At 50.1% G+C, this 16,825-nt stretch overlaps 1 protein-coding gene across 5 annotated transcripts in view; it reads left to right on the top strand.

Annotated features, from left to right (window-relative positions):
- cyb561d2 (cytochrome b561 family, member D2) overlaps window positions 1–13,559 on the top strand; it is a 45,756-nt gene extending 32,197 nt beyond the window's left edge. For all 5 annotated transcript variants that reach the window (XM_086001275.1, XM_086001279.1, XM_086001274.1 and 2 more), the window contains one exon: window positions 10,852–13,559. In XM_086001275.1, the coding sequence (XP_085857401.1) occupies window positions 10,852–11,355 (504 nt within the window). In that variant the 3' untranslated portion in view covers window positions 11,356–13,559. The remainder of the gene's footprint in view (window positions 1–10,851) is intronic.
- Window positions 13,560–16,825: the final 3,266 nt, after the last annotated feature.

Raw genomic sequence — 16,825 nt, 5'->3', positions numbered from 1 at the left:
TGCCGAAGTCTCGCGCTCTCCAGCCGCTCCCGCTGCTTTAACTACTGCCGAAGTCTTGCGCTCTCCAGCCGCTCCCGCTGCTTTAGCTACTGCCGAAGTGTTGTGCTCTCCAGCCGCTACCGCTGCTTTAACTACGTATGCCTAAGTCTTGCGCTCTCCAGCCGCACCCGCTGCTTTAACTACTGCCGAAGTCTCGCGCTCTCCAGCCGCTCCCGCTGCTTTAACTACTGCCGAAGTCTTGCGCTCTCCAGCCGCTCCCGCTGCTTTAACTACTGCCGAAGTCTCGCGCTCTCCAGCCGCTCCCGCTGCTTTAACTACTGCCGAAGTCTCGCGCTCTCCAGCCGCTCCCGCTGCTTTAACTACTGCCGAAGTCTCGCGCTCTCCAGCCGCTCCCGCTGCTTTAACTACTGCCGAAGTCTCGCGCTCTCCAGCCGCTCCCGCTGCTTTAACTACTGCCGAAGTCTCGCGCTCTCCAGCCGCTCCCGCTGCTTTAACTACTGCCGAAGTCTCGCGCTCTCCAGCCGCTCCCGCTGCTTTAACTACTGCCGAAGTCTCGCGCTCTCCAGCCGCTCCCGCTGCTTTAACTACTGCCGAAGTCTTGCGCTCTCCAGCCGCTCCCGCTGCTTTAACTACTGCCGAAGTCTCGCGCTCTCCAGCCGCTCCCGCTGCTTTAACTACTGCCGAAGTCTCGCGCTCTCCAGCCACTCCCACTGCTTTAACTACTGCCGAAGTCTCGCGGTATCCAGCCGCTCCCGCTGCTTTAACTACTGCCGAAGTCTCGCGCTCTCCAGCCGCTCCCGCTGCTTTAACTACTGCCGATGTCTCGCGCTCTCCAGCCGCTCCCGCTGCTTTAACTACTGCCGAAGTCTCGCGCTCTCCAGCCGCTCCCGCTGCTTTAACTACTGCCGAAGTCTCGCGCTCTCCAGCCGCTCCCGCTGCTTTAACTACTGCCGAAGTCTTGCGCTCCCCAGCCGCTCCCGCTGCTTTAACTACTGCTGAAGTCTTGCGCTCTCCAGCCGCTCCCGCTGCTTTAACTACTGCCGAAGTCTTGCGCTCCCCAGCCACTCCCGCTGCTTTAACTACTGCCGAAGTCTCGCGCTCTCCAGCCGCTCCCGCTGCTTTAACTACTGCCGAAGTCTTGCGCTCTCCAGCCGCTCCCGCTGCTTTAACTACTGCCGAAGTCTCGCGCTCTCCAGCCGCTCCCGCTGCTTTAACTACTGCCGAAGTCTCGCGCTCTCCAGCCGCTCCCGCTGCTTTAACTACTGCCGAAGTCTCGCGCTCTCCAGCCGCTCCCGCTGCTTTAACTACTGCCGAAGTCTCGCGCTCTCCAGCCGCTCCCGCTGCTTTAACTACTGCCGAAGTCTTGCGCTCCCCAGCCGCTCCCGCTGCTTTAACTACTGCCGAAGTCTTGCGCTCCCCAGCCGCTCCCGCTGCTTTAACTACTGCCGAAGTCTTGCGCTCTCCAGCCGCTCCCGCTGCTTTAACTACTGCCGAAGTCTTGCGCTCCCCAGCCGCTCCCGCTGCTTTAACTACTGCCGAAGTCTTGCGCTCTCCAGCCGCTCCCGCTGCTTTAACTGCTGCCGAAGTCTTGCGCTCTCCAGCCGCTCCCGCTGCTTTAACTGCTGCCGAAGTCTTGCGCTCTCCAGCCGCACCCGATGCTTTAACTACTGCCGAAGTCTTGCGCTCCCCAGCCGCTCCCGCTGCTTTAACTACTGCCGAAGTCTTGCGCTCCCCAGCCGCTCCCGCTGCTTTAACTACTGCCGAAGTCTTGCGCTCCCCAGCCGCTCCCGCTGCTTTAACTACTGCCGAAGTCTTGCGCTCCCCAGCCGCTCCCGCTGCTTTAACTACTGCCGAAGTCTTGCGCTCTCCAGCCGCTCCCGCTGCTTTAACTACTGCCGAAGTCTTGCGCTCCCCAGCCGCTCCCGCTGCTTTAACTACTGCCGAAGTCTTGCGCTCTCCAGCCGCTCCCGCTGCTTTAACTACTGCCGAAGTCTTGCGCTCTCCAGCCGCTCCCGCTGCTTTAACTGCTGCCGAAGTCTCGCGCTCTCCAGCCGCTCCCGCTGCTTTAACTACTTCCGAATTCTTGCGCTCTCCAGCCACTCCCGCTGCTTTAACTACTGCCGAAGTCTTGCGCTCTCCAGCTGCTCCCGCTGCTTTAACTACTGCCGAAGTCTTGCGCTCTCCAGCCACTCCCGCTGCTTTAACTACTGCCGAAGTCTTGCGCTCTCCAGCCACTCCCGCTGCTTTAACTACTGCCGAAGTCTTGCGCTCTCCAGCTGCTCCCGCTGCTTTAACTACTGCCGAAGTCTTGCGCTCTCCAGCCACTCCCGCTGCTTTAACTACTGCCGAAGTCTTGCGCTCTCCAGCCACTCCCGCTGCTTTAACTACTGCCGAAGTCTTGCGCTCTCCAGCTGCTCCCGCTGCTTTAACTACTGCCGAAGTCTTGCGCTCTCCAGCCACTCCCGCTGCTTTAACTACTGCCGAAGTCTTGCGCTCTCCAGCCACTCCCGCTGCTTTAACTACGTATGCTGAAGTCTCGCGGTATCCAGCCGCTCCCGCTGCTTTAACTACTGCCGAAGTCTTGCGCTCTCCAGCCGCACCCGCTGCTTTAACTACTGCCGAAGTCTTGCGCTATCCAGCCGCTTCCGCTGCTTTAACTACTGCCGAAGTCTTGCGCTCTCCAGCCACTCCCGCTGCTTTAACTACTGCCGAAGTCTTGCGCTCTCCAGCCGCACCCGCTGCTTTAACTACTGCCGAAGTCTTGCGCTATCCAGCCGCTTCCGCTGCTTTAACTACTGCCGAAGTCTTGCGCTCTCCAGCCACTCCCGCTGCTTTAACTACTGCCGAAGTCTTGCGCTCTCCAGCCGCACCCGCTGCTTTAACTACTGCCGAAGTCTTGCGCTATCCAGCCGCTTCCGCTGCTTTAACTACTGCCGAAGTCTTGCACTCTCCAGCCACTCCCGCTGCTTTAACTACTGCCGAAGTCTTGCGCTCTCCAGCCGCTCCCGCTGCTTTAACTACTGCCCAAATCTCGCGCTCTCCAGCCGCTCCCGCTGCTTTAACTACTGCCAGAGTCTTGCGCTCTCCAGCCGCTCCCGCTGCTTTAACTACTGCCGAAATATTGCGCTATCCAGCCGCTCCCGCTGCTTTAACTACTGCCGAAGTCTTGCGCTCTCCAGCCGCTCCCGCTGCTTTAACTACGTATGCCGAAGTCTTGCGCTCTCCAGCCGCTCCCGCTGCTTTAACTACTGCCGAAGTCTTGCGCTCTCCAGCCGCACCCGCTGCTTTAACTACTGCCGAAGTCTTGCGCTCTCCAGCCGCTCCCGCTGCTTTAACTACTGCCGAAGTCTTGCGCTCTCCAGCCGCACCCGCTGCTTTAACTACTGCCGAAGTCTTGCGCTATCCAGCTGCTCCCGCTGCTTTAACTACTGCCGAAGTCTTGCGCTCTCCAGCCGCTCCCGCTGCTTTAACTACTGCCGAAGTCTTGCGCTCTCCAGCCGCACCCGCTGCTTTAACTACTGCCGAAGTCTTGCGCTATCCAGCCGCTTCCGCTGCTTTAACTACTGCCGAAGTCTTGCGCTCTCCAGCCACTCCCGCTGCTTTAACTACTGCCGAAGTCTTGCGCTCTCCAGCCGCACCCGCTGCTTTAACTACTGCCGAAGTCTTGCGCTATCCAGCCGCTTCCGCTGCTTTAACTACTGCCGAAGTCTTGCGCTCTCCAGCCACTCCCGCTGCTTTAACTACTGCCGAAGTCTTGCGCTCTCCAGCCGCTCCCGCTGCTTTAACTACTGCCGAAGTCTCGCGCTCTCCAGCCGCTCCCGCTGCTTTAACTACTGCCAGAGTCTTGCGCTCTCCAGCCGCTCCCGCTGCTTTAACTACTGCCGAAATATTGCGCTATCCAGCCGCTCCCGCTGCTTTAACTACTGCCGAAGTCTTGCGCTCTCCAGCCGCTCCCGCTGCTTTAACTACTGCCGAAATATTGCGCTATCCAGCCGCTCCCGCTGCTTTAACTACTGCCGAAGTCTTGCGCTCTCCAGCCGCTCCCGCTGCTTTAACTACTGCCGAAATATTGCGCTATCCAGCCGCTCCCGCTGCTTTAACTACTGCCGAAGTCTTGCGCTCTCCAGCCGCTCCCGCTGCTTTAACTACGTATGCCGAAGTCTTGCGCTCTCCAGCCACTCCCGCTGCTTTAACTACTGCCGAAGTCTTGCGCTCTCCAGCCACTCCCGCTGCTTTAACTACTGCCGAAGTCTTGCGCTCTCCAGCCGCTCCCGCTGCTTTAACTACTGCCGAAGTCTTGCGCTCTCCAGCCGCTCCTGCTGCTTTAACTACTGCCGAAGTCTTGCGCTCTCCAGCCGCTCCCGCTGCTTTAACTACTGCCGAAGTCTTGCGCTCTCCAGCCGCTCCTGCTGCTTTAACTACTGCCGAAGTCTTGCGCTCTCCAGCCACTCCCGCTGCTTTAACTACTGCCGAAGTCTTGCGCTCTCCAGCCACTCCCGCTGCTTTAACTACTGCCGAAGTCTTGCGCTCTCCAGCCGCTCCCGCTGCTTTAACTACTGCCGAAGTCTCGCGCTCTCCAGCCGCTCCCACTGCTTTAACTACTGCCGAAGTCTTGCGCTGTCCAGCCGGTCCCGCAGCTTTAACTACTGCCGATGTCTTGCGCTCTCCAGCTGCTCCCGCAGCTTTAACTACTGCCGAAGTCTTGCGCTCTCCAGCCGCTCCCGCTGCTTTAACTACTGCCGAAGTCTTGCGCTCTCCAGCCGCTCCCGCTGCTTTAACTACTGCCGAAGTCTTGCGCTCTCCAGCCGCTCCTGCTGCTTTAACTACTGCCGAAGTCTTGCGCTCTCCAGGCACTGCCGCAGTTTTAACTACTGCTGAAGTTTTGCGCTCTCCCGCTCCCGCTGCTTTAATTACTGCCGAAGTCTTGCACTCTCCAGCTGGATCCGCTGCTTTAACTACTGCCGAAGTCTTGCGCTCTCCAGCCGCTCCCGCTGCTTTAACTGCTGCCGAAGTCTCGCGCTCTCCAGCCACTCCCACTGCTTTAACTACTGCTGAAGTCTTGCGCTCTCCAGACGCTCCCGCTGCTTTAACTACTGCCGAAGTCTTGCGCTCTCCAGCCACTCCCACTGCTTTAACTGCTGCCGAAGTCTCGCGCTCTCCAGCCAGTCCCGCTGCTTTAACTGCTGCCGAAGTCTTGCGCTCTCCAGCCGCTCCCACTGCTTTAACTGCTGCCGAAGTCTTGCGCTCTCCAGCCGCTCCCACTGCTTTAACTACTGCCGAAGTCTCACGCTCTCCAGCTGCTCCCGCTGCTTTAACTGCTGCCGAAGTCATCAATGGCATGAAGTGATAGTTGCTGGTTGGAGAGGTGGAGAAACTTCAAATAATTATAAAGCAAGATTTTCATTGTCCCTATCAATGGGCATGAAAGAGATTGAGATTTGGTGCTTCAAACATGGCATGGGAGAGCAACGGAGGTTGTGTGAATCAGAAACAAAGAAGATAGAAGCAGGAGTAGGCCATTCAGTCCCTCGAGCCTGTTCCGCCATTCAATGAGATCATGGCTGATCATCCAAATTCAGTACCCTGTCCCTGCCTTCTCCCCATATCCCTTGATCCCTTTAGCCTTAAGAAATATATCTAACTCCTTCTTGAATATATTTAATGAATTGGCCTCAACTGCTTTCTGTGGTAGAGAATTTCACAGGTTCACCACTCTCTGGGTGAAGAAATTCTTCCTCATCTCTGTCCTAAATGGCTTACCCCTTATCTTTAGACTCTGACCCCTGGTTCTGGACTTCCCCGCCATCGGGAACACCCTCCCTGCATCTAGTCTGTCTAGTCCTGTTAGAATTTTATAAGTTACAATGAGATCCCCTCTCATTCTTCTAAACACCAGCAAGTATAAGCCCAATCGACCCAATCTCTCCTCATACGTCATTCCTGCCATCTCAGGTATCAGTCTGGTGAATCTTCGCTGCACTCCCTCCATGGCAAGAACATCCTTCCTTAGATAAGGCGACCAAAACTGCACACAATACTCAAGGTGTGGTCTCAACAAGGCTCTGTACAACTGCAGCAAGACATCCTTGTTCCTGTACTCGAATCCTCTCGCTACGAAGGCCAACATACCATTTGCCTTCTTAACCGCCTGCTGCACCTGCATGCTTACCTTCAGCGACTGGTGCACAGAGACACCCAGGTCTCGTTGCACTTCCCCTTTTCCCAATCTATTGTCGTTCAAATAATAATCTGCTGTTCCTGTTTTTGCCACCAAAGTGGATAACCTCGCATTTATCCACATTATACTGCATCTGCCATGCATCTGCCCAATCACCCAACCTGTCCAAATCATACTGGAGTTTCTCGGCATCCTCCTCACAGCACACATGCCCACCCAGCTTTGTGTCATCTGCAAACTTGGAGATATTACATCTAGTTCCCTCGTCTAGATCATTAATATATATTGTGAATAGCTGGGGTCCTAGCACCGATCCCTGCGGTACCCCACTATTCACTGCCTGCCACTCGGAAAAAGACCCTTTTATTCCAACTCTTTGCTTCCTGCCTGCCAACCAGTTCTCTATCCAAGTCAGTCAGTACCTTGCCCCCAATCCCTTGTGCTTTAACTTTACACGCTAATCTCTTATGCGGGACCTTATCGAAAGCCTTCTGAAAGTCCAAATACACCACATCCACTGGTTCTCCCTTATCTATTCTACCAGTTACATCCTCAAAAAATTCCAGTAGATTAGTCAAGCACGATTTACCTTTTGTAAATCCATGTTGACTTTGTCCGATCCTGTCACTGTTTTTCAAGTGCTCTGCTAGTACATGTTTTATAATGGACTCTAGCATTTCCCCCACTACCGATGTCAGGCTTACCGGTCTATAATTCCTCGTTTTCTCTCTACCACCTTTTTTGAATAGTGGGGTAACATTAGCTACCCTCCAATCCATGGGAACTGTTCCAGAGTCTATAGAATTTTGGAAGATGACCAGCAATGCATCTACTATTTCTAGGGCCATTTCCTTAAGTAACCTAGGATGTAGATTATCAGGCCCTAGGGATTTATCGGCCTTCAATCCCATCAATTTCCAAAACACCATTTCCCTACAAATACTGATTTCATTCAGTTCCTCCCTCTCATTAGACCTTATGTTCCCTGACATCTCTGGGAGGTTATTTGTGTCCTCCTTTGTGAAGACAGAACCAAAGTATGTATTTAACTGGTCTGCCGTTTCTTTGTTCCCCATTATAAATTCCCCTGATTCTGACTGCAAGGGACCTATGCTTGACTTCACCAATCTTTTTCTCTTCACATATCTATAGAAGCTTTTACAGTCAGTTTTTATGTTCCCTGCAAGCTTACTCTCATACTCTATTTCCCCCCGCTTAATTAATCCCTTTGTCCTTCTTTGCTGAATCCTAAACTGCTCTCAATCCTCAGGTTTGCTGCTTTTTCTGGCCAATTTATATGTCCTCTCCCTGGATCTTATGCTATCCCTAATTTCCCTTGTTAGCCACGGTTGAGTCACCTTTTCTGTTTTATTTTTATGCCAAACAGGGATGAACAAATTCTGCAGTTCATCCATGTGATCTTTAAATGTTTGCCATTGCCTATCCACCATCAACCCTTTAAGTAACATTCCCCAACCCACCCTACCCAACTCGCGCCTCATACCATCGTAGTATCCTTTGTTTAAATTCAGGACCCTAGTCTCTGAGTCAAATACTTCACTCTCCATCTTAATGAAGAATTGTAACATATTATGATCGCTCCGCCCCAAGGGGCCTCGCACAACAAGATTGCTAATTAATCCTTTCTCATTACATAATACTCAGTCTAAGATGGCCTGATCTCTAGTTGGTTCATCGACATATTGGTCCAGGAAACCATCCCGTATACACTCCAGGAATTCCTCCTCCACAGCATTGTTACTAATTTGGTTAGCCCAATCTATATGTAGATTAAAGTCACCCATGATAACTGCTGTGCCCTTATTGCATGCATCACTATTTTCCCGTCTAATGCCATCCCCAACCTTAGCATTACTGTTTGGGGGTCTGTATACAACTCCGACTAACGTTTTCTGCCCCTTGGTATTTCTCAGCTCTACCCATACAGATTCCACATCATCAGAGCTAATATCCTTCCTTACTATTATGTTAATCTACTCTTTAACCAGCAATGATACTCCACCTCCTTTTCCTTTTTGCCTGTCTTTCCTGAATATTGAATACCCCTGGATGTTGAGTTCCCAGCCTTGGTCACCCTGGAGCCATGTTTCCATAATCCCAATCATATCATATCCGTTTACATCTATTTGCGCAGCTAATTCATCCACCTTATTACGAATGCTCCTCGCATTAAGACACAAAGCCTTCAGGCTTGTTTTTTTAACACTCTTAGACCTTTTAGAATTATTATTTACTGTGGCCATGTTTGTTTTAAACCCTTGATTTCTCTGACGGCCACTTTTGCTTTTCTCCTTCCTGTCTTTGGATTCTATCCTTGTTTCCCTTTCCTCTGTCTCCCTGTACAGGTTCCCAACCCCCTGCCATTTTAGTTTAAACCCTCCACAACAGCTCTAGCAAACACTCCCCCAGGGGCATCGGTCCCGGTCCTGCCCAGGCGCAAACCATCCAGTTTGTACTGGTCCCACCTCCCCCAGAACCGGTTCCAATGTCCCAGGAATTTGAATCCCTCCCCCTTGCACCATTCCTCTAGCCACGTATTCATCTGAAATATCCTTCTATTTCTACTCTGACTAGCACGTGGCACTGGTAGCAATCCTGAGATTACTACCTTTGAGGTCCTAATTTTTATTTTACCTCCTAACTCCCTATATTCAGCTTTTAGGACCTCATCCCGGTTTTTACCTATATCGTTGGTACCTATATGCACCACGACAACTGGCTGTTCACCCTCCCCCCCCCCCCCCCCCCCCCCAGAATGCCCTGCAGCCGCTCCGAGACATCCTTGACCCTTGCACCAGGGAGGCAACATACCATCCTGGAGTCTCATTTGCGTCCGCAGAAACGCCTATCTATTCCCCTTACAATAGAATCCCCTATTACTTTAGCTCTCCCACTCTTTTTCCTCCCGTCCTGTGCAGCAGAACCACCCACGGTGCCAGGAAGTTGGCTGCTGCTACCTTCCCCCGATAAGCCATCTCCCTCAACAATATCCAAAGCGGTATATCTGTTTGAGAGGGGGATGGCCACAGGGGACCTCTGCACTACCTGCCTGCAGCTACTACTCTGCCTGGCGGTCACCCATTCCCTTCCTGCCTGTGCAGCCTTTACCTGCGATGTGACCAACTGATTGAACGTGATATCCACGACGTCCTCAGCATCGCGAATGCTCCAGTATGTATCCATTCGCAGCTCCAGCGCCGCAATGCGGTCTGCCAGTAGCTGCAGCTGGATACACTTCCCGCACACATGGTCGTCAGGGACACAGGAAGTGTCCCTGATTTCCCACATAGTGCAGGAGGAGCATGCCACGGGGCCGAGCTGTCCTGCCATGACTTACCCTTTAATTAATTCAAATTAATTTAAATCAAATCAATACCACTAATTACACTACAATTAAATGATATACTCAAGGGCCCTTGTTTCTTAGCACTCCCCGCTACACAACAGAGACCTTAGCGACTATAAACCACAAAATTAAGACCTTTTAAACTTTATAAACTATTACCCTTAACTGTCAAACTATAGAGTAGTATAAGTACTCACCTGGCCGTACTCACCCAATCAGCTGCTTCCCCTGCGCTGGCATCACTTTCTGTACTATGACGTCACGCTGCTGGCGCTGCACGACTGGGCCTGAAAATCACCAATCTTTATTTTCTCTCACAGCCGCTGCTCCCTCGCAAGTCCGCTGCTGTCGCTGCTCGACTGGGCCTGAAAATCATTGACCTTTATTTTCACCCACAGTCACTGCTCCCTCGCAGGTCTGCTGCTGCCACTGCTCCTGAGTGCATGCTTTGGGAGGAAGTTGATGAAATGTAGAGTGGATTCAGCAACACAAGAGTGTAGAGCTGGAGGGTGACTGGAAAAGATCATTATGTGGAGAAGAAATAGAATGGGAGGAAGAGAAAAACAGAGTTCTGGGATTCCTCTGGGTTGATGGGAAAAGAGTCAGAAACATCAACTACAGCGGAGACAGAACAATTTGAGAGGAAACTAGACAGCCATGGGCAAGATCATGTAATGGTGTCTTGTTTAGGAGTGCACGGTGCCAGACCCTGTCAGAGGCTTTGGAGATGTTCAAGAGAGTGACAAGTGAATCACTAATGTGTTCAAAAACAAGAGTTACAGAGGTGGGTAACCTAGGCAACAAGATCACTAGTGGAATGATCATGCTGAAAACTACATTGGCGATTGTGAATGAAGTGAGGGATAATCTTTCTTTTTAATCTGAGAGTTAACAGCAGCTTCTTTAAAATGTACATGTAAAGGCAACAGGACAACAGCTGCAAAGGTAAGGAAATCAACTTCCTTAGAGATAGGAAGAACACAAACGAGGAGTGGGAAAGTTGGACTAGGAGTTGGAGAGACTAAAGAGATGTGTAGGATATGGACAAGTTGGAGGCAATAGGATGGACAGCAGCAGGAGCAGAAGCCTTATTAGAATCCCTAGAGTGGAGGATCTGACAAGCAGTGGGGATAAAATCTGACGATGGCCATAGTGATAGAACAGATAGGGCATAGTCGAAAGGGAAAGCTGCTCCAAAAAGTTCTGCTTTCTCTTTCAGAGAGTTAGCCGAATCGCCAGAACAGAAGAGGCTTCACAGAAATTATGAGACATGTAGAAATTTAACCGTGCTTCTGTTTTCTCCTAGTTTTCCTTCATTATGACTCAAGCCATTCTGCTGTTCTCTCCAGAGAGTTCCCCTATTCTGTCCTACTCGAGGAAGATCAAAGTCCGAACCCATTGGGTGTTGCAGGGGCTGGCCACGGTGTGTGCTGTCCTAGGTTTAGCCATTATCAGCTGTAACAAATACCTGAACAACAAACTGCATTTTACCAGCTGGCACGGTCTGATTGGCCTAGTGACTGTCCTGTACATTTGCATGCAGTCCTTCGGTGGGGTGACACTGCTATACCCCAACCTAATGAGGAACTGGTCTCTGGCCAAACTGAAACTCTACCACGCCACCTCCGGACTGGTCAGCTACCTGCTGGGCTGTACCAGTCTGCTGCTGGGCATGTGTTCGGCATGGTTCACCGAGACCGTGACTGGTATTAGCTGGTACCTGGCAGTTTGCTGCCCAGTCCTGTTGGCATTGGTCCTCATGAACCAAATGACCAATGCCTACCTGAAGAAAAAGAGGATGCAGCCTTGAATAAACTCTTCCGTCCCATCCGCAAAGGCTCAGCAACAACCTGAACTCTTACTTATCTGTAATTCTACTGCAGTATAACTCTCAAAACCAACTTGAACGAGTACACAAAGACCCCCCCCCCCATCAACGCAGGTGATTGATGCTGAAGTGAGAACTACAGGCAGATCAGTGCTAAACCTGGACTCGTTCTGGATGATGGAAAAGCGGATCTGATCATTGACGAGATTGTTTCCCAACTTGCTCAATTAACGTTGCCTGCCGCTTTGTGCTACCTTTCAGAATGTCGGAGTGTCTTCATGCACACTTCATCTATAATGAAATGCCCCTGTGTGCTCCTCCTTTGCTGGTCAGCACAGCGGTGAGCAGCACTGGGTCTTGGTTGCATTGATGATCTCTGAATGTTCCTTTGGTTCGTTCTTACTGATTGAAGTTCAAGAAAATATTCAACAAAATGGAAACGAATGTTGTACTCATGAGCCGCGATGTTACTTATGTGAAGTGAAGCTCAGTGTTCAAACCAAAATCTCCATCAGTGTTGTGCTGTATTTAAATGAGCCTCCCACATCAAGTGGGATCTGTTATGTTAACCTGGAATTGTTTAAAATCTGTCATTTTCAACTCTTTGTTGTTTACGAGCTCGCATTTCATTTATTGTAATATTATCCCTTACACTAACCCTCCTTAATTCCCTCAATGTATCAATCTACAACTAAGGGGATGGGTAACTTCATGCTTGTTTGGGATAGGCTGTTTATTTATTAATGTAGATGCAATTTTAATTGTGCTGTTTAATTCTCAATTGACACATTCCAAATCCATTGCCCTGTAAATGCTTAATCCTGTTTGCTTTCTGTGTTTGTTTGTGTGTGTGTGTGTGTGTGTGTTTTTCCTAAGTGTTGCTCCTGCAGTATTGTATGAATGCTTAGCCCCATTTGTCCTATATTGAGGTTTTTTTTATTGCTGGTTGGACATTGTTTGAGTTGGGAGGAACAGCCTGTGCAGTACTGGCGTGGTTTATGGCCATTTCTCTGTGCTACTGCTATCTAAGGCCATACCGATACTCAACGGTGGTGAGATTGGATATGGAGGGGGACTCAAAACAGACGGAATCGCATTTGCTGACTGTTATGCAACATGCCTGATATTCAGTTCTATCGAAGTCAATGAACGGAATAAGGGGCGGAGCGTATAATGGGCAATTAATGCGATACCGTTGGTTTTGTGTCCCAGCCCATGACCAGTTTCACCCCTGATATCCTGTCCCAGCTGCAAAAGAGATCTTAGGCTCCAGTGAATTACTTTCAGCTTCAACAAACAACTTAAACATTACTGTATGGTAAGACCATCCCTGGGAGAGTAACTGTACTATGGTCCTGTGTGTGTACGTAAGTGTCCTTGTGACTCTGTGCCTTCAAAGGAACCACACCAACCCAGCAGACGTGAAATTCTTACTGCGAGGGATTTGCCTGTGCATGCAGTAAGTTGTCTTGTACAGTATTGTCATCTGGCCTCTTGTAGTTGCTTTTGTCAGAACTGCAGCAACCAGAGGCTGGACTGTGTTCGGAGAGTAAGAGACCAAATAGTTTGGTAGATAGACTGTCACCCTAAACAAGAGAGGATGTGACATTGAACTGTAACTCAAAGGAGAAATTGCATTACCTACACACACTTTTTAAAGATCTGAGAATATCTACTGGCACTGAGACAATTCTTGTGGGCAGATTGATGATATAAAATGTTGTGATTCTCAGACTTAGTGTGCAGGCCTGTCCTGGCATACTTGAGTCCTCAATCCCATGGATGGCTACGGAGAGTCCTGCAATAGAACTAAAGCAGTGGATTAAGTGAACTTCAACAGCATCCAAGCACCACGTGCCTCTCTGTGCTAACCCAACTATCCTGCGTCAGCACAAAATGGCTCCCTGTTTGCTTGGGGGTCTCAGTTCCCAATAAGGTTAGTATTGAAACATCCTGCCACCAAGATAGCTTCAATATTGAGGTGTCAGAGATGTATCCTGTTGGTTGTGAACTTAATAATGGTACTAAAGGCCTGTCAGATTCAAATGTTACTGCTCGACTGTTGGGTTTTATTCCTAATCAACTTGTGGCTGAATTCCATTGGTTTACTGAAGCTGTTTGTACTGAGCCATGCAGTCAGTGTCTTCCAGTTCTGAATAACACAATAAATGACCATCTTTCATGTGCTGCGTTCTGTCTGCCTGAGTGCTTTGTGACTTGTGTTCAGTTAGGCTCTGCATTCCTTTGTAAGAAATGTAAAGTGAGTTTCAGGAGGTGCCAGCCCCAAAAAGACTCTGTTCACCAGGGGCACCCCCCTGATCTGCTTGGACGAGAACTCTCAGCTTGTCCCTTTCCTCAGTCCACTACTGTTTCATTTCTCTGACTGTTGGCACTGTGACAAACGTGTAGTATTTTTGTTTGTCTCAGTTTGGCTCGGTGGCTGTCCCTTTAAATTCAGTCACCACACATAAGGGGATAGATTTAAATTTTATGCAGTAGTGTAAACAGGCGATAGCGATCCAGCAACCCGTTTCACATCTCTCCCCGTTTTTATTTCCATTTGCTTCAGTGGGCGAGATGTAAAACGGGCTGCCGATTCGCTATCGCCCGTTTTACCCTATCGCACAAAGTCAAGATCTACCCCAAGGAGTGTCAAGCCAGCTGCAGTTAAAAACAAACTCACATCCCAGCCAAATTCAATGCAAATGTTGTGAGCGCAGTTGGAACATGTTTTCGAGCTGCAGGCTTGAGGGGGAGATCTGAGCTACTTTTGGAGAAACACAGCCTGTAATTTGTTCTGTTAAATATATGGCAGGTATTTATTTTTGAGTTCAAGTGTCACTTATGAAAATCGAGGCAAACTGTGGCCCAAGCTGGGGAGTGCTAGGAAACAAGGGCCCTTGAGTATATCATTTAATTGTAGTATAATTGGTGGTATTGATTTAATTTAAATTAATTAAAGGGTAAGTCATGGCAGCAAAGCTCGGCCCCGTGGCATGCTCCTCCTGCACTATGCGGGAAATCAGGGACACTTCCAAAATTTGATAGACTCTGGAACAGCACCCATGGATTGGAGGGTAGCTAATGTTACCCCACTATTCAAAAAAGGTGGTAGAGAGAAAACGAGGAATTATAGACCGGTAAGCCTGACATCAGTAGTGGGGAAAATGCTAGAGTCCATTATAAAAGATGTAATAGCAGAGCACTTGGAAAACAGTGACAGGATCGGACAAAGTCAACATGGATTTACAAAAGGTAAATCGTGCTTGACTAATCTACTGGAATTTTTTGAGGATGTAACTGGTAAAATAGATAAGGGAGAACCAGTGGATGTGGTGTATTTGGACTTTCAGAAGGCTTTCGATAAGGTCCCGCACAAGAGATTAGCGTGTACATAAGAACATAAGAAATAGGAGCAGGAGTAGGCCAATCGGCCCCTCGAGCCTGCTCCACCATTCAATAAGATCATGGCTGATCTAAAGTTAAGGCACATGGGATTGGGGGCAAGGTATTGACTTGGATAGAGAACTGGTTGGCAGACAGAAAGCAAAGAGTTGAAATAAACGGGTCTTTTTCCGAGTGGCAGGCAGTGACTAGTGGGGTACCGCAGGGATCGGTCCTAGGACCCCAGCTATTCACAATATATATTAATGATCTAGACGAGGGAACTAGATGTAATGGCCCAGAAATTCGGGTCGGGGGCTTCCCGCGGGTGCAAGCCCCCGACCTGCACTTACCTTGCGCGCCGGCCGTTGAGCTGTGGGCCCCCGTGGAATTGCGATCCGGGGCAGTTAGTTCGACCCGTCCCCTGGGATCACGTGGGCCATGGGGAGCCAATCGGAGCAGGGAATGCTCCATTCATAAGTCTGACAGGAAGACCTGTCAAAAGTTAGAAATACTACGGCCCTATAACACTAAGGGCTAGATTTTCAGTTGCTTGCGCCAGCAGTTAGCGCCTTAAGAGAAGTGATTTTCGGGCGCTATTCGTGTAGCGCCCGGGCGCAGCGCAGTTTGCGCCCCGCCCCAAATTAAGTTGCCCGTTAGCGCCGGCGCAAAGTTTAGCGGCCGCCCGGATGCGCGCGCAGAAAATGACGTCACATCCTCTTGCAACGCCCCGAATCCAAACTTCAGTCGGACCGCCCCATTCTGCGGCTGGCGTCCAGAGCGTTTGTAAAATGGAACGCAACACACCCTGGGGAGCGCAAATTAAAGGGCACTCCTCCTGCACTATAAACGGCAGTCTGCATGTGTTGTGTGGAAGGATCCAGTGTGTTGTTGTGAACGGTGTATTTATGTTTCCGGCCACCACCACCACCACCTCCTCCTCCTCCTCCTCCTCCTCCTCCTCCTCCTTCTCCTCCTCCGAAAAAAACACATGCACCCTTCCCCTTTAAGAGCTCACTGGCACCAGAGTGTCTGCCGTGCGCTGCGCCCGAGCTCGGGCGCTGCGCTCTGCACCGCCGGCTTAGCGCCTAAAGATAGTAGTGGAACGCCTCTTTTAGCGCTCCACCAACCTCTTAGGGCGAAGCCACTGAATTTCCGGCAACGGGGCGCTACTTTGGGGCGGGCGCTAACTTCGGGCCTGTCTACACTGAAAATCTAGCCCTAAATCTTCAAATAATTTTTTTTTAAATCACATTTTTTAAATAAACTATAAATTACATGAAATAACTATTTTAAACAAAAATAATTTTATTTTCTAACGGGGCTAAAAATAAACTTACCTTGCTTTAAAGTATTTAAAAATAATAAACCTGTGGAAAAAATGTTTTAATTTTAATTAATTCACCACTTACCTTGTAAAAAACAGGCCTTACGCCTGCTTTTTATATGTCTAACTTCTGCAGACTTACCCTCCCGGGAAAACCTGTAAAAAAAAAACGAAGTTTGATGCGCACACGCAGCCTCTCCCACGCACGCGTTCGACCTCTGAACCCCTGCTTTCAGGGGAACGGAAGTGCCGGTTTCCCACGCATGCGCAGTGCATGCAGGATGCCGGCACTTCCATTGGGCCTACGGGTGAGTACCCCGTGCGTACTCACCCGTGGAGACCCGAATTTCTGGGCCATAATCTCCAAGTTTGCAGATGACACAAAGCTGGGTGGGCGTGTGTGCTGTGAGGTGGATGCCAAGAAACTCCAGTATGATTTGGACAGGTTGGGTGATTGGGCAGAAGCATGGCAGATGCAATATAACGTGGATAAATGCGAGGTTATCCACTTTGGTGTCAAAAACAGGAAGGCAGATTATTATCTGAACGGCAATAGATTGGGAGAAGGGGAAGTGCAATGAGACCTGGGTGTCCTTGTGCACCAGTCGCTAAAGGTAAGCATGCAGGTGCAGCAGGCGGTTAAGAAGGCAAATGGTATGTTGGCATTCGTAGCGAGAGGGTTCGAGTACAGGAACAAGGATGTCTTGCTGCAGTTGTACAGGGCCTTGGTGAGACCACATC

Source organism: Somniosus microcephalus, chromosome 11 (assembly GCF_052327205.1).
Source record: "Somniosus microcephalus isolate GS21.2 chromosome 11, FLI_Smic_1.0, whole genome shotgun sequence".
In the NCBI taxonomy this organism is placed as follows: Eukaryota; Metazoa; Chordata; class Chondrichthyes; order Squaliformes; family Somniosidae; genus Somniosus; species Somniosus microcephalus.
This window is presented reverse-complemented; position numbering and strand designations above follow the sequence as displayed.